Below are 24975 nucleotides of genomic sequence, written 5' to 3'. Positions count from 1 at the left end.
CTTAAAGTATAAGAATAATAAAATAAAATAAATAATAAAAAAGAAGCGAGATGATTCATTTCGTAATTTTTGTCATCAAAAATTATAAAATGTTGAATCAAGGAAGACTTAACTTCTGTATGTGTGAACATTTTATAATACTTTGAGAGGGATTTTTTTAATTCTACCATGTGATCAACCACAAATAAAAATTTGGAGTAATAATCATGTACATAAAATATCTTAAATGTGTTGGTTTTTTGATATAATTATTTCAGAGTAAATAATAGGGTACCCTGGTCTTGAATATGCCCATTAGAATTCATATACGCTTTGATAATGTAACTGGAATTTTTTGTTGTGTAATATTATATAATAAATCTGTGTAATCTCTTAAAATAAAATACCTCAGAGTTTAAAGTAGTTTTTAAAGTAGTTGAATCTAGTGTATTTGATATCTTTATATTGGTTACATTTTTATCCCTCAAGTTTGTAACTCAGAAATCACTGGAATAGCTGTTTTAAAAAAGATCACAACTTGATGGCTTAGTTTTTCAATATTGTAGTAAGATTTATGTTTAATTTCCTGTTTTGCATAATGCTCACAAGATTAAAAATCTTGATATTATGTCGAATTTACTTTAAATATGTCAATACCACACAGTGGGATATTATGTATGTGCTAGAAGTTAAGCTTCAAATCTAGGTTGAGAATCTACAGTACACTGATTGAGAATTTGTGCTGTATGGGTTACCCTCATTGAGAATCCATCCTGCACAGCTTTTAGCTAACATTCTAATCAATTACATCAGTTATTCACAAGTTAACACCTGAGGTAATACTAATCATAATGAATGCTAGAAATAATTTTTTATAAAAATGTTGTTGCCTTTTATTTCGGAGCTCTGACACCTTATGATGTGCTTTCTTCAGAGTGTGGAGGAGGTCCCCACTGAAGAAATTCATCAGGAAACCTCCATGTGGGACAAAGCATATCTGAATGTGGCATGACACTGACATTGGAGCAATTATTCAGGAGACAAACCCTACCAAGGGCTCAGCCTACCCTCCCTATGTGCCTTCAAAAGGGGCACAGAAAAAAGAGACCCTCGTGAAAGCTCCACAGGTTGAGTTCTTGAGTCACAGAAAGTCTCAGCATCTCAGGAGGTTTGTGTTCAGCTCCCCTGCAGTCTCAGGCACTGTGTCACTCACAGCACAGAAGTACTCAGCCGCGTCGCTTATATGGACTGAGGGTTTCCTCAAGTGGAAGGAAGTTTCACTCTTCTTAAATTCAGCCTCGAAACCATTGATGCCTTTAACCAGGGTGGGTCCTGATAAATACTTCAAGAGAAGCTGGAGTCCTTGGTTGGGGTATTGCACATACCAGAAGAGATACACTGAAATAGACGATGAGTAGTTGCACCTCAGCTCCACAGGGGCTTCTTCAAAGACAGGGACTTGTCTGTCAAGCTGGGTCACAGACTGGGCTCTGGTTCCTCCTGCAATATCAATGCTGTTTGAGTAAAAAATGTGTCTCAATTTAGATTCAATTACAACATAGTCACTTCTGTGGAAGGAAAAAGAATGGAATGTTACTTACCCAGGGTAAAAATCACCTGGAACGCTGGGACGAGCAGCAGGAGCATGGCTGAGCAGTGGCAATGCTGCAGGACCTTGAGCAGGGCGGACAGAAGCCAAGGGCGCTGAGCCTCAGGAGGTAGGAGCAGTGAGGAGGTTGGACTGGATAAGTCCCTGGCTTTGAAAAGTTTCAGAAACAGAAAGAGGCCTTCCCTTAAGGAGTCTGGATGTGTTCTGACCTTTTGCTCTCGTCAACAGCTCCCTACCTACACAGACATCAGTGAGCTACATCAGCCAGGGCAGGGAGGAGGCTCAGGGGATGAGGATGGTCTGCGATGAAAACAGATGTCTCCTTAGTGCAACGTCGCCCTCTGGAGGCCACAGGCGGAACCACGGATCCAAGGGAGCAAGCTGTTTCCTTCTCATTTCAGACATGATATCAAAACTTCAACAGAAAGTGTTTCTTTCCTCCTGAATCTGTGATGATGTCACCTTCTGTATAGGACATGGTATTAATCTCAAAATACATGAGAAATTGCAGCCATAAAACAATTCTCAATAAATTCAAAAATACCAAAATCATACCAAGCATACTCTTGGACTACAGTGTAATAAAAATAGAAGTCATTACCAAAAAGATCTCTCAAAACCGCACAATTACACCGAAATTAAACAACTTGCTCCTGAATGACTTTTGGATAAACAATAAAGTAGAGCAGAAATTAATGAAAACATAAAGACAAAATTCCAGAATCTTTGGTTTGCAGCTAAAGCTGTTAATAGGGAAGTTTATACTGCTAAATACCTACATCAAGAAATTAGAAAGATCTCAAGTGAACAGTCTAGCATCACAATTAGAGGAACTAGAAAAAGAAGAACAAATGAAGCTCAAAGCTAGCAGAAGAAAATAAATAAACAAAATCAGAAAAGAACTGAACAAAATTGAGCCTTGAAAATCCATACAAAGGATCAGTAAAACCAAAAGTTGTTTTTCTGGAAAAATAAACAAGATTGATACACCACTAGGTAGGTTTATGAAGAAAATAAGAGAGAAGATCCAAATAAACACAATCAGAAATGACAAAGGAGATGTTACAATTGATCCCACAGAAATACAAAAGACCCTAAGAGAATACTAGGAACACCACTATTCATAAAAATTAGAAAACCTGGAGAAAACGAATAAATTCCTGGAAAGAAATAACCTCTACATATTCAACCAAGAAGAAACTGAAAACCTGAACAGACCAATAATGAGTTCTGGAAATGAGTCAGTAATAATAATTTTTTAAAACCTGCCAACCAAAAATAACCCCTGGACTGGATGGATTCACAACAGAATTCAGCCAGTTGTACAAAGAAGAACTGGTACCAATCCTACTGAAGCTATTCCCAAAACATTGAGGAGGAGGGTTCCTTCCTAACTCATTCAATGATGTCAGCATCATTCTGATACCAAAATTCAGCAGAGACACAATGAAAAAGAAAATATCAGTCAATATCCCTGACAAACTTAAATGTAAAAATCCTCAACAAAAATACTAGCAAACTGAATCCAGCAGTACATCCAAAAGTTAATTCAAGGTCAAGTAGGCTTCATTCCTGGGATGCAAGGTTGGTTCAACATAGACAAATCAATAAATGTGATTCACCACAGAAACATAATGAAAAGCAAAACCATATGATCATGTCAATAGATGCAGAGTCAGCTTTCAATAAAGTCCGACATCGCTTTATGATAAAAACCCTCAACAAACCAAGCATCGAAGGAATATACCACAAAATAATAAGAGCCGCCTATGAAAAACAGCCATCATACTCAATGGGAAAAAGCTGGAACCATTCCCCTTGACAACTGGAACAAGAAAATAATGTCTTCTCTCAGTATTCCTATTCAGTATAGTATTGGAAGTCCTAGCCAGAGCTCTCAAGAAAGAGAAAAAAATAAAATGTACCCAAATAGGGAAAGAAGCAGTCAAATTATCCGTCTTTGCTGACAGTCTGATTTGATACCTAGAAAAACCCTCAAGGTTCTGCCAAACGTCTCCTAGACTTGATAAAAGATTTCAGTGAAGTTTCAGGATGCAATACCAATTTGCAAAAATCAGCAGCATTTCTATACACCAATAATGTTCAAGCTGACAGCCAACTAAAGAACAAAATTACATTTGCAATAGACACAAAAAGAATAGATACCTAGGAATACAGCTAACCAAGGATGTGAAAGATCTCTACAAAGACAACTACAAAACACTGTTGAGAAATCAGAGATGGCACACAAAAAAGGAAAAACATTGCATACCCTGGATTAGGAGAATCAATATCACTGAAATGTCCATAATGCTCATAGCAATTTACAGATTCAACGCTATTCCTATCAAACTACTAATGCCATTTTTCACAGAATTAGGAAAAAAACTATTCTAAAATTCATATGGAACCAAAAGAGCCTAAATAGTGAAAGCAATCTAAGCAACAAGCACAAAGCCGGAGGCATCACACTACCCAACTTCAAACTACACTACAAGGCTACAGTAACCAAAACAGCATAGTACTGGTACAAAAATGGACACATAAACCAATGGAACACAATAGCAAATTTCTGAAATAAAGTAACACACCTACAACCATCTGATCTTTGACAAAGTCAACAAAAATAAGAAATCGGCAAAAACTCTCTAGTCAATAAATGGTGCTGGGGATAACTGGCTAGCCACATGCAGAAGAATGAAGCTGGACCCTAACCCGTCACTATACACAAAAATCAATTCCAGATGGATTAAAGACTTAATTGTAATACCCAAAACTATAAAAATCTTAGGGGAAAAAAAAACAGAAAAATACCCTTTTGCCATCGGTGTTGGCAAAGAATTTATGGTTAAGTCCTGAAAAGCAATTGCAACCAAAACAAAACTTGAAAAGTGTGACCTACATAGAGTTTGTGCAAAGGAAAATAAACTATCAATATAGTAAACAAACAACCTACAGAATGGGTGAAATTATTTGCAAACTATGTATCTGACAAAAGTCTTATATCCAGAATCTATAAGTAACTGGCTGGGTGCGGTGGCTCATAACTGTAATCCCCACACTTTGTGTGCTGAAGCTGGACGATTGCTTGAAGCCAGCAGTTCAAGACCAGCCCGGGCAACATAGCAAGAATCTGACTCAAAAAAAGAGAGAGAGAAAGAAGGAAGGAAGGAAGGAAGGAAAAGAAAAAAATCACCTGGGCATAGTGGCATGTGCCTGTAGTCCCAGCTACTCAGTAGGCTAAAGCAGGAGGATCCCTTGAGCCCAGGAGTTTAAGGATAGAGTAAGCTAGGATCATGCTACTGCACTCCAGTCTGGGCAACAGAGTGAGACCCTGTCTTTCCAAAAAAGAAAGAAACAAAAGTAACTTCAACAAATCAATAAGCAAAAAGCAACTCCATTAAAATGTAGGCAAAGGACATGAACAGAGACTTCTTAAAAGAAGACATACATACAGCCAATGAACATGAAAAAATGCTTACATCATCACTTAACATCAGAGAAATGTAAATTAAACCCACAATGAGATACCATCTCACACCAATCAGAATGGCTTTTGTTAAAAACTCAAAGAATAATAGATGTTGGCTAGGCTGTGTAGAAAAGGGAACACTTACATACTGTTGGTGGAAATATAAATTAGTCCAGCCACTGTGGAGATTAGTTTTGAGATTTCTCAAAGAACTTAAAACAGAGCTAACATTCAACCCAGCAATCCCATTACTGGGTATATACCCAAAGGCAAATAAAATTTTCTACCAAAAAGACACATTCACCTGTACATTCAACAGCATTATTCACCATAGCAAAGAAATGGAATCAACTCAGGTGCCAATCAGTGGTGGATTGGATGAAGAAAATGTGGTACATATACACCATGGACTTCTATGCAACCATAGAAAAATGAAATCCTGTCCTTTGCGGCAACAAGTATGCAGCTAGAGGCCATTATCCGAAAGGAATTAATGCAGAAGCAGAAAACTAAATACTGCATGTTCTCACTTATAGGTGGGAGCTAAACACTAGCTACACATGAAAATAAAGACAGTAACAACAGACACTGGGTACTACTAGAGTGGGAAGAGAGGGAAGGAGAAAAGGACTGAAAACTATTAGGAACTATGCTCACAACCTGAGTGACAATGCATTCATAGTCCAAACTTCAGCATCATGCAGTATGCCTTTGTTACAAACCTGCACATGTACTCCTGATTCTAAAATAAAAGTTGAAAGAAATAAAATTTAAAAATTAGAAAATAAAAATGTTTTCCCCTCAAAAAATACACAAGAAATTGGAGTTATGTAAAACTAGAAAAGTAATTTACTTCACTGAGAAATTAGTCACAGAAGGCAATATTCCAGATTTTGGAATACCATTAAGATGCTCTATGTTATTTTTTAGAGCCACTCATCAAGGAGAGGGGAGAAGATCAATTGCCTCAGGTTTAGCTAAGCTTTGTGTGGCCCTGTGCTAGTGGATTCACATGAGCATTAGAGTGAATGGAAGAGATTTCTCTTTTATTAGGTGCTAAAGGAAAAAAAAAATGACTAGAGACTCATACTTAAAATCAGACTGGATCATGTGTCATTAGCTAATTAATCAATGCAAACTAATAGGTAATAATTTCCTTTGTGGAGCAGAAAGTGTGAAAAAGACTTCTTGGTTTCAAATCAAGTTTGATGTTTGTAAGGCTAGGAGAAAAAACTTAGAGAAAAGTCCCATTTGAATTATCAACGCTCAGAATAGACTGATACATTATGACAAATTATGGTATCTCACCTTAAAAAGAACATCAACAGAAGTCCATTTAGGGAGAAATTTGAGCAGAATAATGAAAGTAATAAAATATAACATATAAATAAGTAATTATGGGAAGAATTAAAGATACAGAAAGAAAAGTAAGCCTACGTGAACTCAGTAAAGCTGGGAGGAGTGCAACCAGCAGACAAGAAATGAGATGACCAAGAAAATGGGAGGTATAGAAGACTTAGGATAGGTTGACAGTGACACTCAACAGAGCTAGGCAAGCAGCAGTCCCCTGCAGGTGGGAGACAGGGTGTATTGAACCACAGCGGTCAACTCTAAGATGAAATTCTTGAATGAGAAACCTTCTTCACCCAACTTATTTTAGCATAGAGAGCATTGGATCCTAAAATTGAAAAAATCAAATAAAGAAAAAAATCTCAGGTGAAATAAGAATCCAGCCAACAAGAATTCTTTTCAAAGGCCAAAACAAACTCCCTCCTTTGTGTGTACTCTGTTCACTCATGTCAGCCTGAAATCAGTTCTCTTTTGCACTTCTGATCTATTCCTTGATTCTGCCTGTAGATTTTCTTTTCAAATGTAAGACAACATAATATATTTCATTCAAAATATTAAACTTTACTAGGGTAGGCTATTGCTATTATTAATAGTGCTTCAATAAACATACATGTGCATGTGTCTTTATAGTAGAATGATTTATAATCCTTTGAGTATATACCCAGTAATGGGTTCACTGGATCAAATGGTATTTCTGGTTCTAGATCCTTGAGGAATCACCACACTGTCTTCCACAATGGTTGAACTAATTTACACTCTCACCAACTGTGTAAAAGTGTTCCTATTTCTCTACATCCTCACTGGCATCTGTTGTTTCCTGGCTTTTTAATAACCACCATTCTAACTGGCATGAGATGGTATCTCATTGTGGTTTTGATTTGCATTTCTCTAATGACCAGTAATGATGAGCTTTTTTAAATATGTTTTTTGGTCACATAAATGTCTTCTTTTGAGAAGTGTCCATATCCTTTTCCCACTTTTTGATGGGGTTGTTTGGTTTTTTTCCTTGTAAATTTGTTTAAGTTCCTTGTAGATTCTGGATATTAACCCTTTGACAGATGGATAGATTGCAAAAAATTTTCTCCCATTCTGTAGGTTGCCTGTTCATTCTGATGATAGTTTCTTTTGCTGTGCAGAAGCTCTTTAGTTTTATTAGATCCCATTTGTCAATTTTGGCTTTTGTTGCAATTGCTTTTAGTGTTTTAGTCATGAAAACTTTGCCAATGCCTATGTCCTGAATGGTATTGCCTAAGCATTCTGCTAGAGGTTTTATGGTTTGGGGTTTTACATTTTAGTCTGTAATTCATCTTGAGTTAGTTTTTATATAAGGTATAAGGAAGGGGTCCAGTTTCTGTTTTCTGCATATGGCTAGCTAGTTTTCCCAATATTATTTATTAAATAGGGAATTCTTTCCCCTTTTCCTATTGCTTGTTTTTGTCAGCTTTGTCAAAAACCAAATGGTTGTAGATGTGTGGTGTTCTTTCTGAGGTCTCTGTTCTGTTCTATTGGTCTATATATCTGTTTTGGTACCAGTACCACGCTGTTTTGGTTACTGTAGCCTTGTAGTATAGTTTGAAGTCAGGTAGCATGATGCCTCCAGCTTCATTCTCTTTGCTTAGGATTGTCTTGGCTATACAGGCTCTTTTTTGGTTCTGTATGAAATTTAAAGTAGTTTTTTCTAATTCAGTGAAGAAAGTCACTGGGAACTTGACGGAATAGCATTGAATCTTTAAATCACTTTGGGCACTATGGCCATTTTAATGATATTGATTTTTTTTGAAGGGTTTTTTGGGTCTCTATCTCCTTCAGTTCTGCTCTGATCTTAGTTATTTCTTGTCTTCTGCTAGCTTTTGAATTTGTTTGCTCTTGCTTCTCTAGTTATTTTAATTGTGATGTTAGAGTGTCGATTTTAGATCTTTCCCACTTTCTGATGTGGGCATTTACTGCTATAAATTTCCCTCTCACCACTGTTTTAGCTGTGTCCCAGAGATTCTGGTATATTGTCTCCTTGTTCTAATTGGTTTCAAAGAACTTATTTATTTTTGCCTTAATTTTGTTATTTACCCAGTAGTCATTCAGGAGCAGGTTGTTCAATTTCCATGTAGTTGTGTGGTTTTGAGTGAGTTTCTTAATCCTGAGCTCTAATTTGATTGCACTGTGGCCTGAAAGACTGTTATGATTTCTGTTCTTTTGCATTTGCTGAGGAGTGGTTTACTTCCCATTATGTGGTTGATTTTAGAATACATGCTATGTGGTGCTGAGAAGAATGTATATTATCTTGATGCGGGGTGGAGAATTCTGTAAATGTCTGTTAGGTCCACTTGGTCCAGAGCTGAGTTCAAGTCTTTAATATACTTGTTAATTTTCTGTCTTTTTGGTCTGTCTAATATTGACAGTGGGGTGTTAAAGTCGCTACTATTATTGTGTGGGAGTCTAATTCTCTTTGTAGGTCTCTAAGAACTTGCTTTATGAATCTGGGTGCTCCTGTATTGGTTGCATATATATTTAGGATAGTTAGCTCTTCTTGTTGCATTGATCCCTTTACCATTATGTAATGCCCTTCTTTGTCTTTTTTGATCTTTGTTGGTTTAAAGTCTGTTTTATCAGAAACTAGGATTGCAACCCCTGCTTTTTAAAAAATATTTCCATTTGCTTGGTAAATATTCCTTCATCCCTTTATTTTGAGCCTATGTGTGTCTTTGCACATGAGATGGGTCTGCTGAATACAGCACACCGATGGGTCTTGACTCTATCCAATTTGCCAGTCTGTGACTCTTACTTGGGGCATTTAGCCCATTTACACTTAAGGTTAATATTGTTATGTGTGAATTTGATCCTGTCATCATGATGCTAGGTGGTTATTTTGCACATTAGTTGATGCAGTTTCTTCATAGTGTCATTGGTCTTTATATTTTGGCGTGTTTTTGCAGTGGTTGGTACCAGTTTTCCTTTCCATATTTAATGCTTCCTCCAGAAGCTCTTGCAAGGCAGGCCTGGTGGTGACAAAATCCGTCAGCATTTACTTCTGTGTAAAGGATTTTATTTCTCCTTCACTTATGAAGCTTAGTTTGGCTGGATGTGAAATTCTGTGTCGAAAATTCTTTTCATTATGAATGTTGAATATTGGCCCTCACTATCTTCTGGCTTTTAGGGTTTCTGCAGAGAGATCCACTGTTAGTCTGATGGGCTTCCCTTTGTAGGTAACCTGACCTTTCTGTTTCGCTGCCCTTAACATTTTTTCCTTCATTTCAATCTTGGAGAACCTGACGATTATGTGTCTTGGGGTTGCTCTTCTTGAGGAGTATCTTAATGGTGTTCTCTGTATTTCCTAAATTTGAATATTGGCCTATCTTGCTAGGTTGGGGACGTTCTCCTGAATAATATCCTAAAGTGTGTTTTCCAACTTGGTTCTGTTTTCCCTGTCGCTTTCAGGTACACCAATCAAATGTAGGTTTGGTCTTTTCACATAGTCTCATGTATCTTGGAGACATTGTTCGTTCCTTTTCATTCTTTTTTTCTCTAATCTTGTCTTCATACCTTATTTCGGTAAGTTGATCTTCAATCTCTGATATCATTTATTCTGCTCAAAGTCTATTATTTGTCAAATGCTACCCACATACCAGGCAAATTCCATGTTAATAATGAACACTACTGGTCCCCAAGCTAGATCCCCTTTCCTAGGACAGTGTAGCCATCCCCAGCTACTGTGAATGTTGGCTACTCTTGGCTCACAGTTGCCTCTTTCCCTAGAAAATCGACCTTAGCCAATGAGAGTCACCATTGTCCAGTAGCGTATACCTCTACCCCAAGAAACACCACAACCAATGATGACTTTATTCTTACCCACAATAGGTCCGAGCAGTCTGGCCTCCTTGCCTCAGGGTGGGAGGAATCAACCCTGTGATACAGTTCAAGCTCCAGAGCTCCCCATGAGGTCAGGCTGGATCAAGACCTCTGCTGGACCATGTCCATGCTTAGCCTTTCCCCCGTCTCAACCTGGTTTCCCAAATAAATTACAGAGAGAGAATTCCAAATGTAGTCTCTGCCTTTAAGGAACTCATCCCAAGACAATATTTTATCTCACTGAATCCTAAAACCAGTCCTGAAATATATATAATAGTATAGCTTAATATGAAAAAGGCCATAAGTAACATAATCGATGTTCAAACCAGCACCACAGCCTGAGTTCTTTCCAGAGTGCCATGATGCCAGAAGGCAAATCATACAAGTGGAACAAAAATTTAAGTACCTTGATTCCAGCACAACTGTTTGCTCTTCCTCATTGCTTTTTAAATCTTTCTTCCATGACTGGGAAATATTTGTTCAGAGTCTTCATTTCTGCGGAGTAAGAAGTTGCAGCAAATTCTGACTTGGCTTCATCATTTTCATCAGTGACTGTCAATAAAACTGGACAGAAATCTTTATTCTTCATTTCCAAGCTTTTCCCACCTTCTGGCTACTTAAATAATGTCATGCCTATCAGACCACAACTTCATTTTTACAGTAAATATGATTCTCAAATGTTTTGCCTGTAATTCAAAGTAATATCTACTAAAAGGCCTTATTTTATCGGCCACAAATACTTTCCCCATACTTGACATACACTGCAGGGCAAATCTGTAGTGCCTTGTAGTCAGGGGATGGAGATATTCATATGACGTTTAGTGTTTCCAACTCTCCAGACAAACATTTCCTAAAGCATTCTCAATTCCATATGGTCTTTGGTATCTTATTCACACAGGTCTTTACTCATCATAACAAAGGCCCTTGGTGTCTGGATCTCTTTAAGATACTTAGAGACCCTTCTCAAAAAAATTTTAAGTCCTTCTGTGCTGTCATGCCCTGCTGAGGAGATGAGGCACTTTATAACTACAGCCAGTGCTCCCTCCCATCTCCAGGCCACACTCAAGTACATAGGAATCAAAAAACTGTCCCATCAGGCTCAAGCTGGGAGGTTTGAATTTGATTAAAACTTTACCCCAAAATGGCAACATAGACCCTCTCTAATTCTTAGTTTGTGCAACTAATTAGGCTTTTTTTAACCAGTTCTCATCCTCTCGCTCTAGTTCTTCCAGGTATCCATCAGGTGTACCCTTATATAACTCAGGAGTGATGTTGTAGTTGAGGCTGGAGATGGAGTTAGGGTTCTATAACTAAAAAAATTTATGACTTACGGGATTTTCAAAGTAGTCTGCTTATGATTTTTCCTCTGTTTGCATTTCTGCTTTGCCGTTTCATTCCTAAAGCAATGTCTATCAAATGCCTTGGGGAAAGAGCAAAATGTCTTAGGAAACATGAGAGCATATCTGTTATTGTATGGAAATATTTTCTTGTCTTTGATAAAAAGAATCATAAAACCAATCTCATAAAGTAAAGATGTGGCATAAAAGTAGACTGAGCATAGATTTAATAAATGTACCTTTTTGTATAGCAATAATAACTTAATAAAAAGAAACAAGGGAAGAAGCAAATTTTTAGAAATGATGCATATGTTTATGGCATGATTATATTGTCTGTATAAAGTGAATATGTGCACCTTTTTGTATGTCAATAACACCTCAATAAAAATATTTTATTTGTTTTTTGTTGTTGTTTTGTGTTTTGTTTTTGTTTTTTGAGACAGGGTATCACTCCGTTGTCCAGGCTGGAGTGCAGTCCTGTGATCACAGCTCACTGCAGCCTCCACCTCTCTGACTCAAGAAATCCTCCCACCTCTTCCCTCCCAAGTTGCTGGGACTACAGGTGCATGTCACCTACTCTTGGCGATTTTTTTTCTTTTTTTGAGACAAGGTCTCCCTATGTTGCCCAGGCTAGTCTCAAACTCTTGGGCTTAAGTGATCCTCTAAAGTTTTGGGATTACAGACATGAGCCACCAAGTCCAGCAAAAAAAAAAATTTCAAAACTAAAGTGGAAAGAAAAGACTAGAAAATATTTCAAGTAGACCAAATGGTGTCTTTTATTTTCCTTTGGGGTCTCAATAATTTTCAGAATTATGAAAATATGTCCCAAATTAATCAAACCTTCAATACTACTGCTCTTAGTTTTCATTTGCATCTAGAGAGCAAACAGAACTTCATTGCCTTGCAGTCTAAGCTCTACATCAGGCATTCCTGGGGCCCAGCAGGTTTGGGTACAGACTGCAGGTGTCTGGGGAGCACTGTGCACTCATCGCACAGAGGTAGGTGGCTGAATCACTGGGCTGTGAGTCTCTGATGAACAAGGACATATACTTGCCGGATGTATCAACCTGTGCTGTAAACCTTCCATCTTGTTTGTTACCACTGGAGTATATGTATATCAGCAACTCAGGGCCTTTTCTGGAATACTGTCTGTACCACATGAAGTATTGAAAAGCACTGTTGCTGTAAGTGCAGTTGAGAGAGGCAATGGCTCCCTCTGGAACACTGAGTGGTCCAGGATTCTGCTCCACCTCCTTCTGCTGGCACCAAACCCCTGTGAAAAAAGATAGTGGTCAGACAGAGACGACAGATTGGGTAGGGGACACTTAGTCCCCAGAATTTAAATCATCTTTTCATGGGCCCCCCACTCTCCCCAGTCTCCCTTTGTTAGAGAAAAAACCACTCATGTTTCTACCCACAGGCCTAGAATACACAACAATTGCAAACAATATACATTATGTTTCTACAGAGATGCCCAAAACTCACAGCTTAACTGAAGCCACAGGATCATCAGTAAAACTCTCAAGGATTTCATCATTCTTTTCTGCCCTGGTTCACCGAGGATTCAAACCTTAAACACGAAAAAAAAATAACAAATATTTCTCATTTTTCTGCTGTAGGAATCATAAAAGAAATCTGTCCTACCAATTAGAAAAAGGATGTTCTTTTTAACACCTCTGCTCCATCACTAAGCTCCTCCGTCATCTCTCCCTCTGTCTTGCTCTTATTCATGTGTGTGTGTGTGCACTTGCAAGTGCACATGCAGCCCCCCTCCCCTCCCCACCACAGGAGCACATGAGGGCTTGCCTCAAGGTCCCTGAGAAGATACTGCCATCTTGAGGACTCATGAAAATGATCAAAGATGTATTCCAACTACAGACCTGTGTTATGTGAACTGTTAAAAGTGAAAATATGACACTTTAGTTAAATTCAGAATATACAAGGAACTCAAACAACTCAATAGCAAAAAAATAAAAAGTCAAACAATCCCATTTAAAAATGGGCAGAGGATCTAAATTGACATTTCTCAAAAGAAGACAAATGGCCAATAGGTATTTAAAACATGCTCAACATCACTAATCATCAAGAAAAGTGAATCAAAACCACAATGAGATATCATCCTATCCCAGTTAGAATCACTATTATTAAAAATATAGAAAATAATAGATGTGATGAGGATGCATAGAAAATGGAACTCTCAAACATTGTTGGTAGGAATGTAAATTAGTACAGCCACTCTGGAAAACGGTAGGGAAATTTCTCAAAAATCTAGTAATAGAACTAGCATACAATCCAGCAATTCAACTACTGAGTATTTATCCAACGGAAAGGAAATAAGTGTTTTGAAGGCATACCTGCCTTCTCATGTTTATTGCAGCACTATTCTAAATAGCAAAGATATTAAATCAACAAAGTGTCTATCTACTGGTGTATGGATAAAGAAAATGTTGTATAGTTACACAACGGAATACTCAGGTATAAAAATGAATGAAATCATGTTCTTTGCAGCAACATCGATGGAACCGGAAGTCATTATGTTAAATGAAATAAGCCAGGCACAGAAAGATAAATATTGCATGAATTCACTCATAGGTGGGAGCTAAAAGAAAAGAGTTGATCTCAGGGAGATAGAGACTGGAATGATGGTTATCAGAGACTGGGAAGGATATGGATGTGGTTGGGGGAATAAAAAGAGGTTGGTTAATGGGTAGAAACAGAAGGAATAAGTTCTAATGTTCAATAGCAGAGTAGGGTGACTAAAGTTAACAACAACACATCGTACTTTCAAAATAGCTAGAAGTGAGGACTTGAAATATCCTCAATACAGAAATGATAAGTGCTCTTGGTAATAGATATTCTAAACACCCCACCTTGATTATTGTATATTCTATGCACATAACAAAATATCACATGGACCACATAAATATGTACAAGTATTATGTATCAATTAAAAACAAAAAGTTTTAATAAAGCTTTTAAGCTATATTAAAAGTCAAAGTCAATGTATGTGTGAGAAAGGCAGAGGGGTATGTGTGTGTGTATGAGTTTCCATCAAATGGCAACTCTTGTGTAAGTAAGACCACTTATTTTTAATAGCCACTTTCCTGAACTAAAAAATCAGACATAACAGATTCTATTATAGAAATCTGAGTGAGATTCTTGCAATTCAAGGAGAATTTCACACTTTATAGCTCTTCTTAATGTCAGGCCACATATTCCTATACTACTCTGTTATGTACAACTTTTAAAGAAATTTCTTATAACTCAAAATAAGTCTTCCAAGATGAAATGGCCTAAAATCTAGCTGAACAAAACAAACATGGTTACAGCCCACAGCCTAAGCAATATTTTTTAACAAGGCTAGGAACTGGAGGAGCTTGGACTTTGTCATTCCATTTTGCACCAGTGATGCATCTGTGCCAAAACAGCACTTGCTTGGGTTGGTGCAATCGAGATGAACCTGCCTTTAGTACCTAGACTGTCAATAAAACCCAGTGTGCACGTTCATTTGTCCTGTCCCTCTTATTGCCTTTCTTGTATAAAGCTGATACCTAGGAATCAATCTCTGAAAGTTATAGGTTTTGTTCATCCTGACGTAACCAGCAAACCAAATCCGTCAGGGAGCTATCTATGCAAGAAACTCAATTGAGTCTATAGATAAACAAGGAAAGACTACTGTTCTCTTCTGTTCCACAATGTGCTTCATGTCCTTGAAGAGGCCAACAATGAAGCAGGCTCTTTTCCACTCAAGAGCCATGTAATCAGTATTCACCAAAGATGGCTGAGGCTAACATTTCCCATTCCCACCAACAACTACCTAGGAAATAAATGAGGAAATAGATGCTAATATTGAAATTCCTTTCTCCAAGGGTACATTGCACTTGACAGAAACCATGACCATTTCTCGGTAAATACAAAAACCAGAGGAAAAGTGAAAGTAACACAAGCTGGCAGCCACTACAGTCTTGGAAAATTTACTAAAGCAAAATCTAATGTCTGAAGCAAAGTCTGTAAGAAGCACCCCTCTTTGTAAGATTAGTAACAAAACATGTGTTTTTATTACTTGTAAACAAAATATGTATAAATGGGTCAACAGATTTAGTGCTGTGGTGGACCCAAGAGCCATATCAGTGCTAGCAAAATGACAGACTTTATACAGCATCAAAACTGTCCTATGGACCTTTGTTTGCCTAATTATGTCTAAAGAATATATAAAATGCTTTCATATCCCCAAAGGACAGTGTTATGATAATCAACCAATAAGAAAAACCACTGACCTCTCCCCCATTGGTTTTACACCATCTTCACCTTCCACAATAGTAAATTTTCTAGATATGTCTCGTAAACCTCAGAGTACTGCAAAACAAGATTTCATTTAAAAGCAATTTATCTTAAAATAAATGCCTCTGAAAATGGTGCTAATTTTGTGTCTATTTTTAAATATGTTAGCTTATATTTTAGGTACAAGGGGTATATGTGCAGGTTTGTTACATGTGTATATTACACTCAGGTGGTGAGGATAGTACTTGATAGGTACTATTTAATGCACCCCCCAGTTCCTGCTCCCTTTGGTAATCCATAGTTGTTGCCATGTTTACATAGGTTCTGTGTTTGGCTCCAACTTATAAGTAAGAACGTGATATTTGGTTTAACATTTCTGCATTAATTCACTTAGTATAATGGTCTCCAGATCCATTCATGTTGCTGCAAAGAAATTATTTCATTCCTTTTTATGGCAACATAGTATTCCATGGTATATATGTGCCACATTTTCTTTATCCAATCCACCATCAATGGACACAGAGTTTTATTCCATATATTTGCTATTGTGAATAGCATGGCAATAATAATAAGAAGCCATGTATCCTTTTGGTACAAAAATCTATTTTCCTTTGCATATATATCCAACAATGGGATTGCTGGGTAAAATGATAGCTTCATTTTATGTTCTTTGGGGTATCTCCAAACTGCTATCCACAGGAACTCAACTAATTTACATTCCCATCAACAGCATATAAGTGTTTCCTTTTCTCTGCAGCCTCAACAGTATCTGTTGTTTTATAATTTTTTAATAATAGCCATTCTGACTGGTGTGAGATGATATCTCATTGTGGTTTTGATGGATATTTCTCTGATGATTAGTGATGATGAGCACATAGCAAGAGAAACTCTCAGACCCTAGCCAGTGGGGAGAAGTGAGGGTCTAATACTCTCTTTGTATGCTAGAACAAGTGTAGAAAAACAACCATATTGTCTTCTGGAGCCAAGCAGCAACTCTGTGACCTGCTATTGGTTTGTTATCTCCTTCCACATTCCATGAAAACAGGAAAACTCTTGTGAATATGGCTCCCAGACTATTCTGTTATATCAGTGGCAGCCTTCCAATATAGATTCCCCATCTTCACAAGTATACAAACACAAGAATCAGCACAACCTTGTCTCAAATTGACTGATACAAATGTATATGCTTCCCCTGATATCTTGACAGTTGGGTTATGTCATGAATGGCTACAGAGGTTGCAAACATTGCAGATACTCACTGACACTGCTCATGTAGTTTAACCAAAGTGATGCAATGCTTATCCAAATCAAGTTTAATAATAAATCCCAAATTTGATTAACCTGTGCATTTTGGGTTACACCCGGGGAAAAGGGGCCATATAACCTCTCTATATTGGGAATGGTAGGTTTTTTTACTTTGTGGTAATTCAAACAAAGATGAATATTTCAGTCTAAACTTTCATGTATGGGTTATAATAGATAAAATGCTACATGCTAGCTGTCTGTACTTTGGAACTTACATTTGGCTGGATCAAGCATAATTAAGGTTAATACTGCAGGTTGGTCTCATTCTGCTTCTTAGAGTTCTGCTGATAGTAGCCTTAATTAAATGCTATTTGAGACAAATGTAATGCATTTAGTCATGACATCTCTCAGTTACACAAATCAGAATGACTGACAAAGTGACATACTCATAAAATAAATTTCTAGCAACTAATCCAGTGTAGGACCATGGAGTGGATATTATTGAAAGGAAGTCCACCATGAGTCTCTTGTACTCAAACATGACCTGATGAGTGTGCCAACAGTGTAATGACATGAGCATTCTACCTCGGTCACTTCTCAGAGTTATGCCAGCAAGCAACCTTGGGAGATGAGGTAATGTCTCCCTCTGAGACAAAGAGCAAGCTGGCTAAGTGCTTGTTATAAAAGCAATGAACTTCCTAAGCTCAGAGTTCCTCAGCTGTGACACAATACCACTTCATGCATAGCATCCCTTACTACCCATTACATCATCTTTTGAGGACTTAAAGGATGGAGAAACTGATGGAAATGTATCAATGTTCATGCTGCTTGTTGTGCCATAAGTAATAAAAATCCTTTTTCTCTTACTAAGGAGCCCTTTGTTTTTATTGACAACCTCAATGAAACAAGCTTATTAGCTTGTAAGAAGGGACAAAATCCAAGACCTGACAACTCCTCACTAAAGGAGTTGTAAAGATTTGTAAAGATTTAAATCACATGTGAGAAAGGTAAGTTTCTCCAAACTGGTAGGAAATAGGCCTTTTATGGAGGATATAACATACATAGCTGAGAAAGGTAAGTTTCTCCAAACTGGTATGAAGCAGGCATTTTTTGGAGGATATAATATACATGACCCCATATGGTAATTAACCATCACTTCCAATAAAATGCTTGCGCAATTTTCTAATATCCTTTAATGAAATAAAGATTCCTTCTGGGAAATTAGTGTTACAAACTCAAATGACCATTAATCTTGTGAGAAGTTTAATAGCCACTACACAGGCAGTCAAAAGTGGGGTGATTATGCAACTGTCATTTGAATGTAATAATGATCTTTAACCAGATTTTTAAAAATCTGGATTCCTGTAACAATATATCAAGGCTAATTATTTGAATTTGTTTCTTGAGGAGCTTTTTCTCTTGCAGTAATTTGAAATAAAACTTTGATATGTACTCATAATTATTAGGCTTGAGAAGTTGCTTTTATACTTTCCAAACATCTTTTAGGTATGTCTTTTTTCCTTTAGATATTTCACTATGGGTTACTAGCCTTAAGAGTTGACTCAGTCCTTCACATCACATCTGATAATGTGAGGTCAATTAAGTGAGGAAAGGTTGAGGCCCTGAGTGAATCTATTTGATAGAAGCCACTAAGTATAAAAAGACTGGGTTCTGAGTCTGGGGGTGAGGGCCAGAGAAAATTCAGCTGCCCCACATAGTAAAGTAGAGACAACATACACAAAGGTCAAAGTTGCTAGAGTGGGAATGAGAGGAAGGGAAAAGGGAGAAAGAGAGGAGGGCCAAACAAATTTCATTCTTCATTCATTCAGTAGATTTTTTGACTGATTACTAATGGGCTAGTCATTATTCTAGGCACTAAGAATAAAGCCAGGAAGAGAAGCTCCAAGATGGTCAATTAGACACAACCAGAAAGAGCTTCTCCTACCAAGAGATCAGAACATCAGGAAGACTTGCATTCTCTGAGCATACCGTCAGAAAGAATGCATTGAGAATGGATGGAGAGAAGACTCAGACCCTGGACCAAAGTGAGAGGAACCTGGGAACCCTGCACAGGGCTGCCAAGCACTGGGACTCATTCATGATGCTCAATGTCTCCCGAGGAAAGGTGGAATTAGATAGGTGAGCATTTGCTAACCCCTCCCATGGACCTCTCGAATCCTAACTGCAGGAGACCCCGTGATGCCCACAGAAATTTGAGCTGGCAGGGAGAGCTACTTGGAATGATGGCAGTGACAGGACTCTAGCCTGTGTGAAGCCCAGAGTATTTAGCATGGGAATAGTGGCAGTGAGCATAGTAGGGATGCCCATTCCCCAAGGTGCACCATGCTCCTCTACGTGGCTCTAGCCTTTGTTGACTGTCAGACCTGGACAGAGTAGGGTTGTCTTGCCCATGGGTCAGGACTAGTCTTATCTGAGCACCCCCTTGTCTGCCAACCTCTCCTGGGGTCCCTACCTGACCATGACTACTTGCAACTCTGCCTTAGGTGTCCAACCAGGGCACTTCCCGGCGACTGGTGCCATAGCTACTTCACCAGCAAACTCTGCCTAACCATCAGAGAGCTTCTGCAGACAGGCCACTGCTGACACACATCCACACCCTCCCCCCATTGCCATTGGCACGTGTGTACATGAGCACTGATACTGCTGCCACAAGTTCAATGAAGTGCTTTTGCCAGCACCCCCAAGTGGAGTTATGATGTCAGCAAACCAGTAACACCTCAGCCTCTCTGGTTCAGCAGGTACTTAACCTAAAGGGGCCAGAGAACAAAGCAGTGGGCCTGGTCCCAACCCCATAAGGTTAGAGCACGCAGTGCAGGAATGCTCATCTGAACCTGGGACCCCTGAAATCATCCAGAAATGAAGCCAGTCGACTGAACGCAACTTATTCCACAGTCAAATCCCTCAAGGGCATAAAATAATATAAAAGTAAAAAAAAAACCATTCAAAGGACAAGAACTTCAAATATTAAAGGATCATCAGCCTACACAGATGATAAATAACCAACACAACAACTTTGGCACCTCAAGAAGCTAGAGTGTCTTCTTACTTCCAAACAACCACACTAGCTCCCAGGCAATGGTTGTTAACCAGGCTGAAATAGCTGAAATGACACACAGAGAATTCACAATTTAGATGTAAGAACATCGAGATTCATAAGAAAATTGAAACCCAATCCAAGGAATCTAAATAATGTAAAGAGATAAAATAATATGAGATCTGAAAGACAAAATAGCCATTTTAAGAAAGAACCAAACTGTTCTGACAGAGCTGAAAAACTCATTACAAGAACTTTATAATACAATTGTTAAGTATTAACAGGAGAATACAACAAGCTGAGGAAAGAATCTCAGAGGTCAAAGAATAGTTCTTAGAATCAACTCAGTCAGACAAAAATAAAGAAAAAAGAATAAAAAATAATGAACAAAAATTTCTGAAAAATATGGGATTATATAAAGAGACCAAATTTATAATTCTTTGGCATCCCTGAATGAGAGAGAAAGAGCAAGGAATTTGGGAAACATATTTGAGAATATTGCCCATAAAAATTTTCCCAACCTCACCAAAAAGGTCAACATTCAAATTCAGGAAACTCAGGGAGCCCCAGCAAGACGTTGTACAAGGCAACCATCTCCAAGACACATCGTCATTAGATTCACCAAGGTTAATGGGAAAGAAAAAATATTAAAGGCCACTAGAGGGAAGGTGCTGGCCATCTATTAAAGAAACCCCATCAAGATAACAGTGAACTTTTCAGTAGAAACCCCATAAACCAGAGGAGATTAGGGGCTTATATTCAGCATCCTTAAAGAAAATAAATTCCAAACAAGAATTTCATAGCCAACCACACTAAGCTTTATCAGCAAAGGAAACACAAAATTCTTTTCAGACAAGCAAATGCTAAAGAAATTTGTAACCTCCAGACCTGCCTTATAAGAGGTCCCTAAAGGAAGGCTTAAACGTGGGAAAAAAAAGACTGCTACAAGCCACCACAAAAACACAATTAGGACAGACCATTGACACTGTAAAACAGCTCCACCATGTATCTATCTATCTATCTATCTTTCTTTCTTTCTTTCTTTCTTTCTCTCTTTCTCTCTTTCTCTCCTTCTCTCCTTCTTCTTTCTTCTTGAGTCAGGGTGTCATTCTGTCACCCAGGCTGGAGTGCAGTGGTACAATTATGGCTCACCACAGCATTGACTGGTCAGGCTCAATCAATCCTCCTGCCTCAGCCTGCTGGGACTACAACCACACACCATCACACTCAGCTAATATTTTATTTTTTTGTAGAGACAGGGTTTTGCCATATTACCCAGGCTGGTCTCAAACTACTGGGCTCAAGCAATTTGCCCACCTTGTCCTGCCAAAGTGTTGGAATTACAGGCATCACCCACCACACCTGGTGAAATTGCACAATCAGGTCTACATAACAACCAGCTAACAACATGAAGACAGGGTCAAATCCACACATATCAATACTAAACTTAAACATGAACAGAGTAAATGCCCCACTTAAAAGGCGGAGGATAGCAATTTGGATAAAGAGGCAAGACCCAACTGTATGCTGCCTCCTAGGGACCCATTTCACAAGCAGTGACACACATAGGCTCAAAGTAAAGAGACAGTGAAAAATCTGCAAAGTAAATAGAAAACCAAAAAGAGCAGAGGTTACTTTTTCTAATTTCAGTTAGAACAGACTTTCTAAATACAATAATGAAAAAGCACAAGCAAGGGCATTAAATAACGAATAATGATAAGTGTTCAATTTAACAAGAAGAACTAACTATCCTAAATAAGTGTGTATCCAACACTGGAGCACCCAGATTCATAAAGCAAATTCTCAGAGACCTATGAAGAGACCTAGATAACCATGCAATAATACTGGTAGATTTAAACTTCCCACTGACAGTATTAGACAGATTATTGAAGCAGAAACATAACAAAGATATTTGGGATATAAACTCGACACATGACCAAATGGACCTAACAGACATCTATAGGACACTCCACCCAACAACCTCAGAATACACACTCTTCTTATCTGCACTCTAAAATCAACCACATGCTTGACTATAAAGCAATTCTCAAAAAATTCAAAAAAACTCCAAATTATACCAACCACACTCTTGGACTATAGGGCAATAAAAATAGAAATCAATGCCAAGAGAATCTCTCAAGACCATACAATTATGTGGAAATTAAACAACCTGCCCCTGAATGACTTTTCAGTAAACAATGAAACTAAGGAAAAAGCAAGAGATTCATTGAAACTAATGAAAACAAAGATACAACATAACAGAATTTCTGAGACACAGCTAAAATAGTGTTGAAAAGAAAGTTCATAGTGCTAAACACCCACATCAACAAGTTAGAAAGATCCCAAATTGCCAACCTAACATCACATCTAGAGTAACTAAAAAACCCAAGAGTAAACCCATCCCAAAACTAGCAGAAGAAGAGACATAACAAACTTAGAGCTGAACTGAATGAAATGGAGATGAAAAAACCGTACAAAAGATGAATAAAACCAAATGATTTTTATTTGAGAGAATAAAAATGATTGCTAGACTGATAGCTAGACTAATAAAGAAAAAACAGAGAAGATCCTAATAAATACAATCAGAAATGACACAGGAGCAGTACAAAAAACCTTCAGAGACTATTATGAACACCTCTATGCAGATAAACCAGAAAACCCAGAAGAAATGGATAGATTCCTGGAAAAATACAACCTCCCAAGATTGAATCAGGAAGAAATAAATATTCTGAACTGACCAATAAGGAGTTCTGAAATTGAGTTAGTAATAAAAACCTACAACAAGAAAAAAGCCCTGGACTAGAAAGATTCATAGCCAAAATCTACCAGACATATAAAGAAGAGCTGGTACTTTTTGAAACTATTCCAAAATATTGAGGAATAGGAGCTCCTCCTTACCTCATTCTGTGAGGCCAGCATTATTCTGATACCAAAGCCTAGAAGAGACACAACAAAAGAAGAAAACTTTAGGCCAATATCCTTGATGAATATACATGCAAAAATCCTAAACAAAATACTACCAAACCAAATCCCACAGCTAATCCAGCACAATCAAGTAGTCTTTATTTCTGAAATGCAAGGTTGTTTAAATATACAAATCAATAAATGTGATTCATCACATGAACAGAACAAAAAAAAAACTACATTATCACCTCAATAGGCATAAAAAACATTTGATGAAATTCAAAATCCTTTCAGGTTAAAACTCCTCAACAAGGTAGGCATTGAGGAAACATACCTCAAAATAGTAAGAGCCATCTATGACAAATCCACAGCCAATATTATAGTGAGCAAGCAAAAGCTGGAAGCATTCCCTTTGAGAACCAAAACGTGACAAAGATGCTCACTATCACCACCCCTATTCAACATAGTACTGAATGTCCTAGCCAGAACATTCAAGCAAGAGAAAGAAATAAATCGCATCCAAATAGGAAGAGAGGAAGTCAAACTCTCTATCCTCACAGACTATATGGCTTTTTACCTGGAAAACTCCATGGCCTCTGCTAAAAGGCCCCTAGTAAACAACTTCAGCAAAGTTTTAGGATATAAAATCAATGTACAAGAATAAGTAGCATTTCTATAAACTGAAAACCTCCAAGCTGAGAGCAAAATCAAGAATACAATCCCGTTCACTATAGCCACACAAAAAAAGTTTTCTGGTAATACAGCTAACCAGGGAGGTGAAAGATACCTAAAATAAGAATGACAAAACACAGCTGAAAGAAATCATAGACCACAAAAACAAATGGAAACACATTTCATGCTCATCGATTGGAAGAATCAGTGTCATCAAAATGTCCACACTGCCCAAAGCAATCTACAGATTCAACACTATTCCTATCAAATTATCATTGTCATTTTTCACAGAATTAGTAGAAACCATTCTAAAATTCATATGGAACCAAAAAAAAGAGCCTGAATAGCCAAAGCAATCCTTAACAAAAGAAGGAACAAAACTGGAGACATCACATTACCCAACTTCAAATTGTAGTACAAGGCTAAGTACCCAAAACTTAGCCTTGGTAATAATACAAACATGGACACATAAACCAATGGAACAGAATAGAGAACCGATAAACAAAGCCACACACCTATGATCACTTGATCTTCAACACAGCCAACAAAAACAACCAATGGGGAAAGGACTCCCTATTCAATAAATGGTACTGGGGTAACTGTCTAGCCATATGCAGAAGACTGAAACTGGATCTCGTTGTTTTACCATATACAAAAATAAATTCAAGATGGACTAAATAAAGATTTAAATGTAAAACTTAAAACTATAAAAACCCTAGAAGAAAACTTATGAAATTATATTCTGGAGGCCTTGCAAAGATTTCATGACAAAGACTCCAAAAGCAATTGCAAAAAGACCCAAACATTGACAAATGGGACCTAATTACACTAAAGAACTTTTACACAGCAAAGGAAACTATCAACAGAGTAAAGAGGCAACCTACAGAATGTGAGAAAATATTTGCAAACTGTATATCAGACAAAGATGTAATATCCAGAATCTATAAGAAACTTAAGCAAATTAACAAACAAAAAACAAACAACATGAACAGACGAAGTGGGAAAACGACATGAACAGATACTTCTCAAAAGAAGACATCAATGCAATCACCAAGCATATAAAAAATGCTCAACATCGTTAATCATTAGGTAAATGCAAATCAAAACCACAATGAGATACCATCTCAATACCAATCAGAAAGGCTATTATTAAAAATTAAAAAAATAACAGATGCTGGGAAGGTTGGGGAGAAAAGGGGATGCTTTTATACCACTGGTGAGAATGTAA

At 37.6% G+C, this 24975-nt stretch overlaps 2 gene segments (V, D, J or C); both read right to left on the bottom strand.

The window, feature by feature from the left end:
- Nucleotides 1–266: 266 nt before the first annotated feature.
- Nucleotides 267–2053, bottom strand: LOC129012904 (T cell receptor alpha variable 8-6-like). The segment is given in 2 exon segments: nt 267–1479; nt 1581–2053. Coding segments are annotated over 2 exon segments (393 nt in total).
- Nucleotides 2054–12494: 10441 nt separating this feature from the next.
- Nucleotides 12495–23109, bottom strand: LOC129012901 (T cell receptor alpha variable 12-3-like). The segment is given in 3 exon segments: nt 12495–12863; nt 13076–13160; nt 23070–23109. Coding segments are annotated over 2 exon segments (405 nt in total).
- Nucleotides 23110–24975: the final 1866 nt, after the last annotated feature.

This window comes from Pongo pygmaeus, chromosome 15 (assembly GCF_028885625.2).
Source record: "Pongo pygmaeus isolate AG05252 chromosome 15, NHGRI_mPonPyg2-v2.0_pri, whole genome shotgun sequence".
In the NCBI taxonomy this organism is placed as follows: Eukaryota; Metazoa; Chordata; class Mammalia; order Primates; family Hominidae; genus Pongo; species Pongo pygmaeus.
The sequence above is the reverse complement of the archived record's forward strand: the minus strand, read 5'-3'. Positions and strand labels throughout refer to the sequence as shown.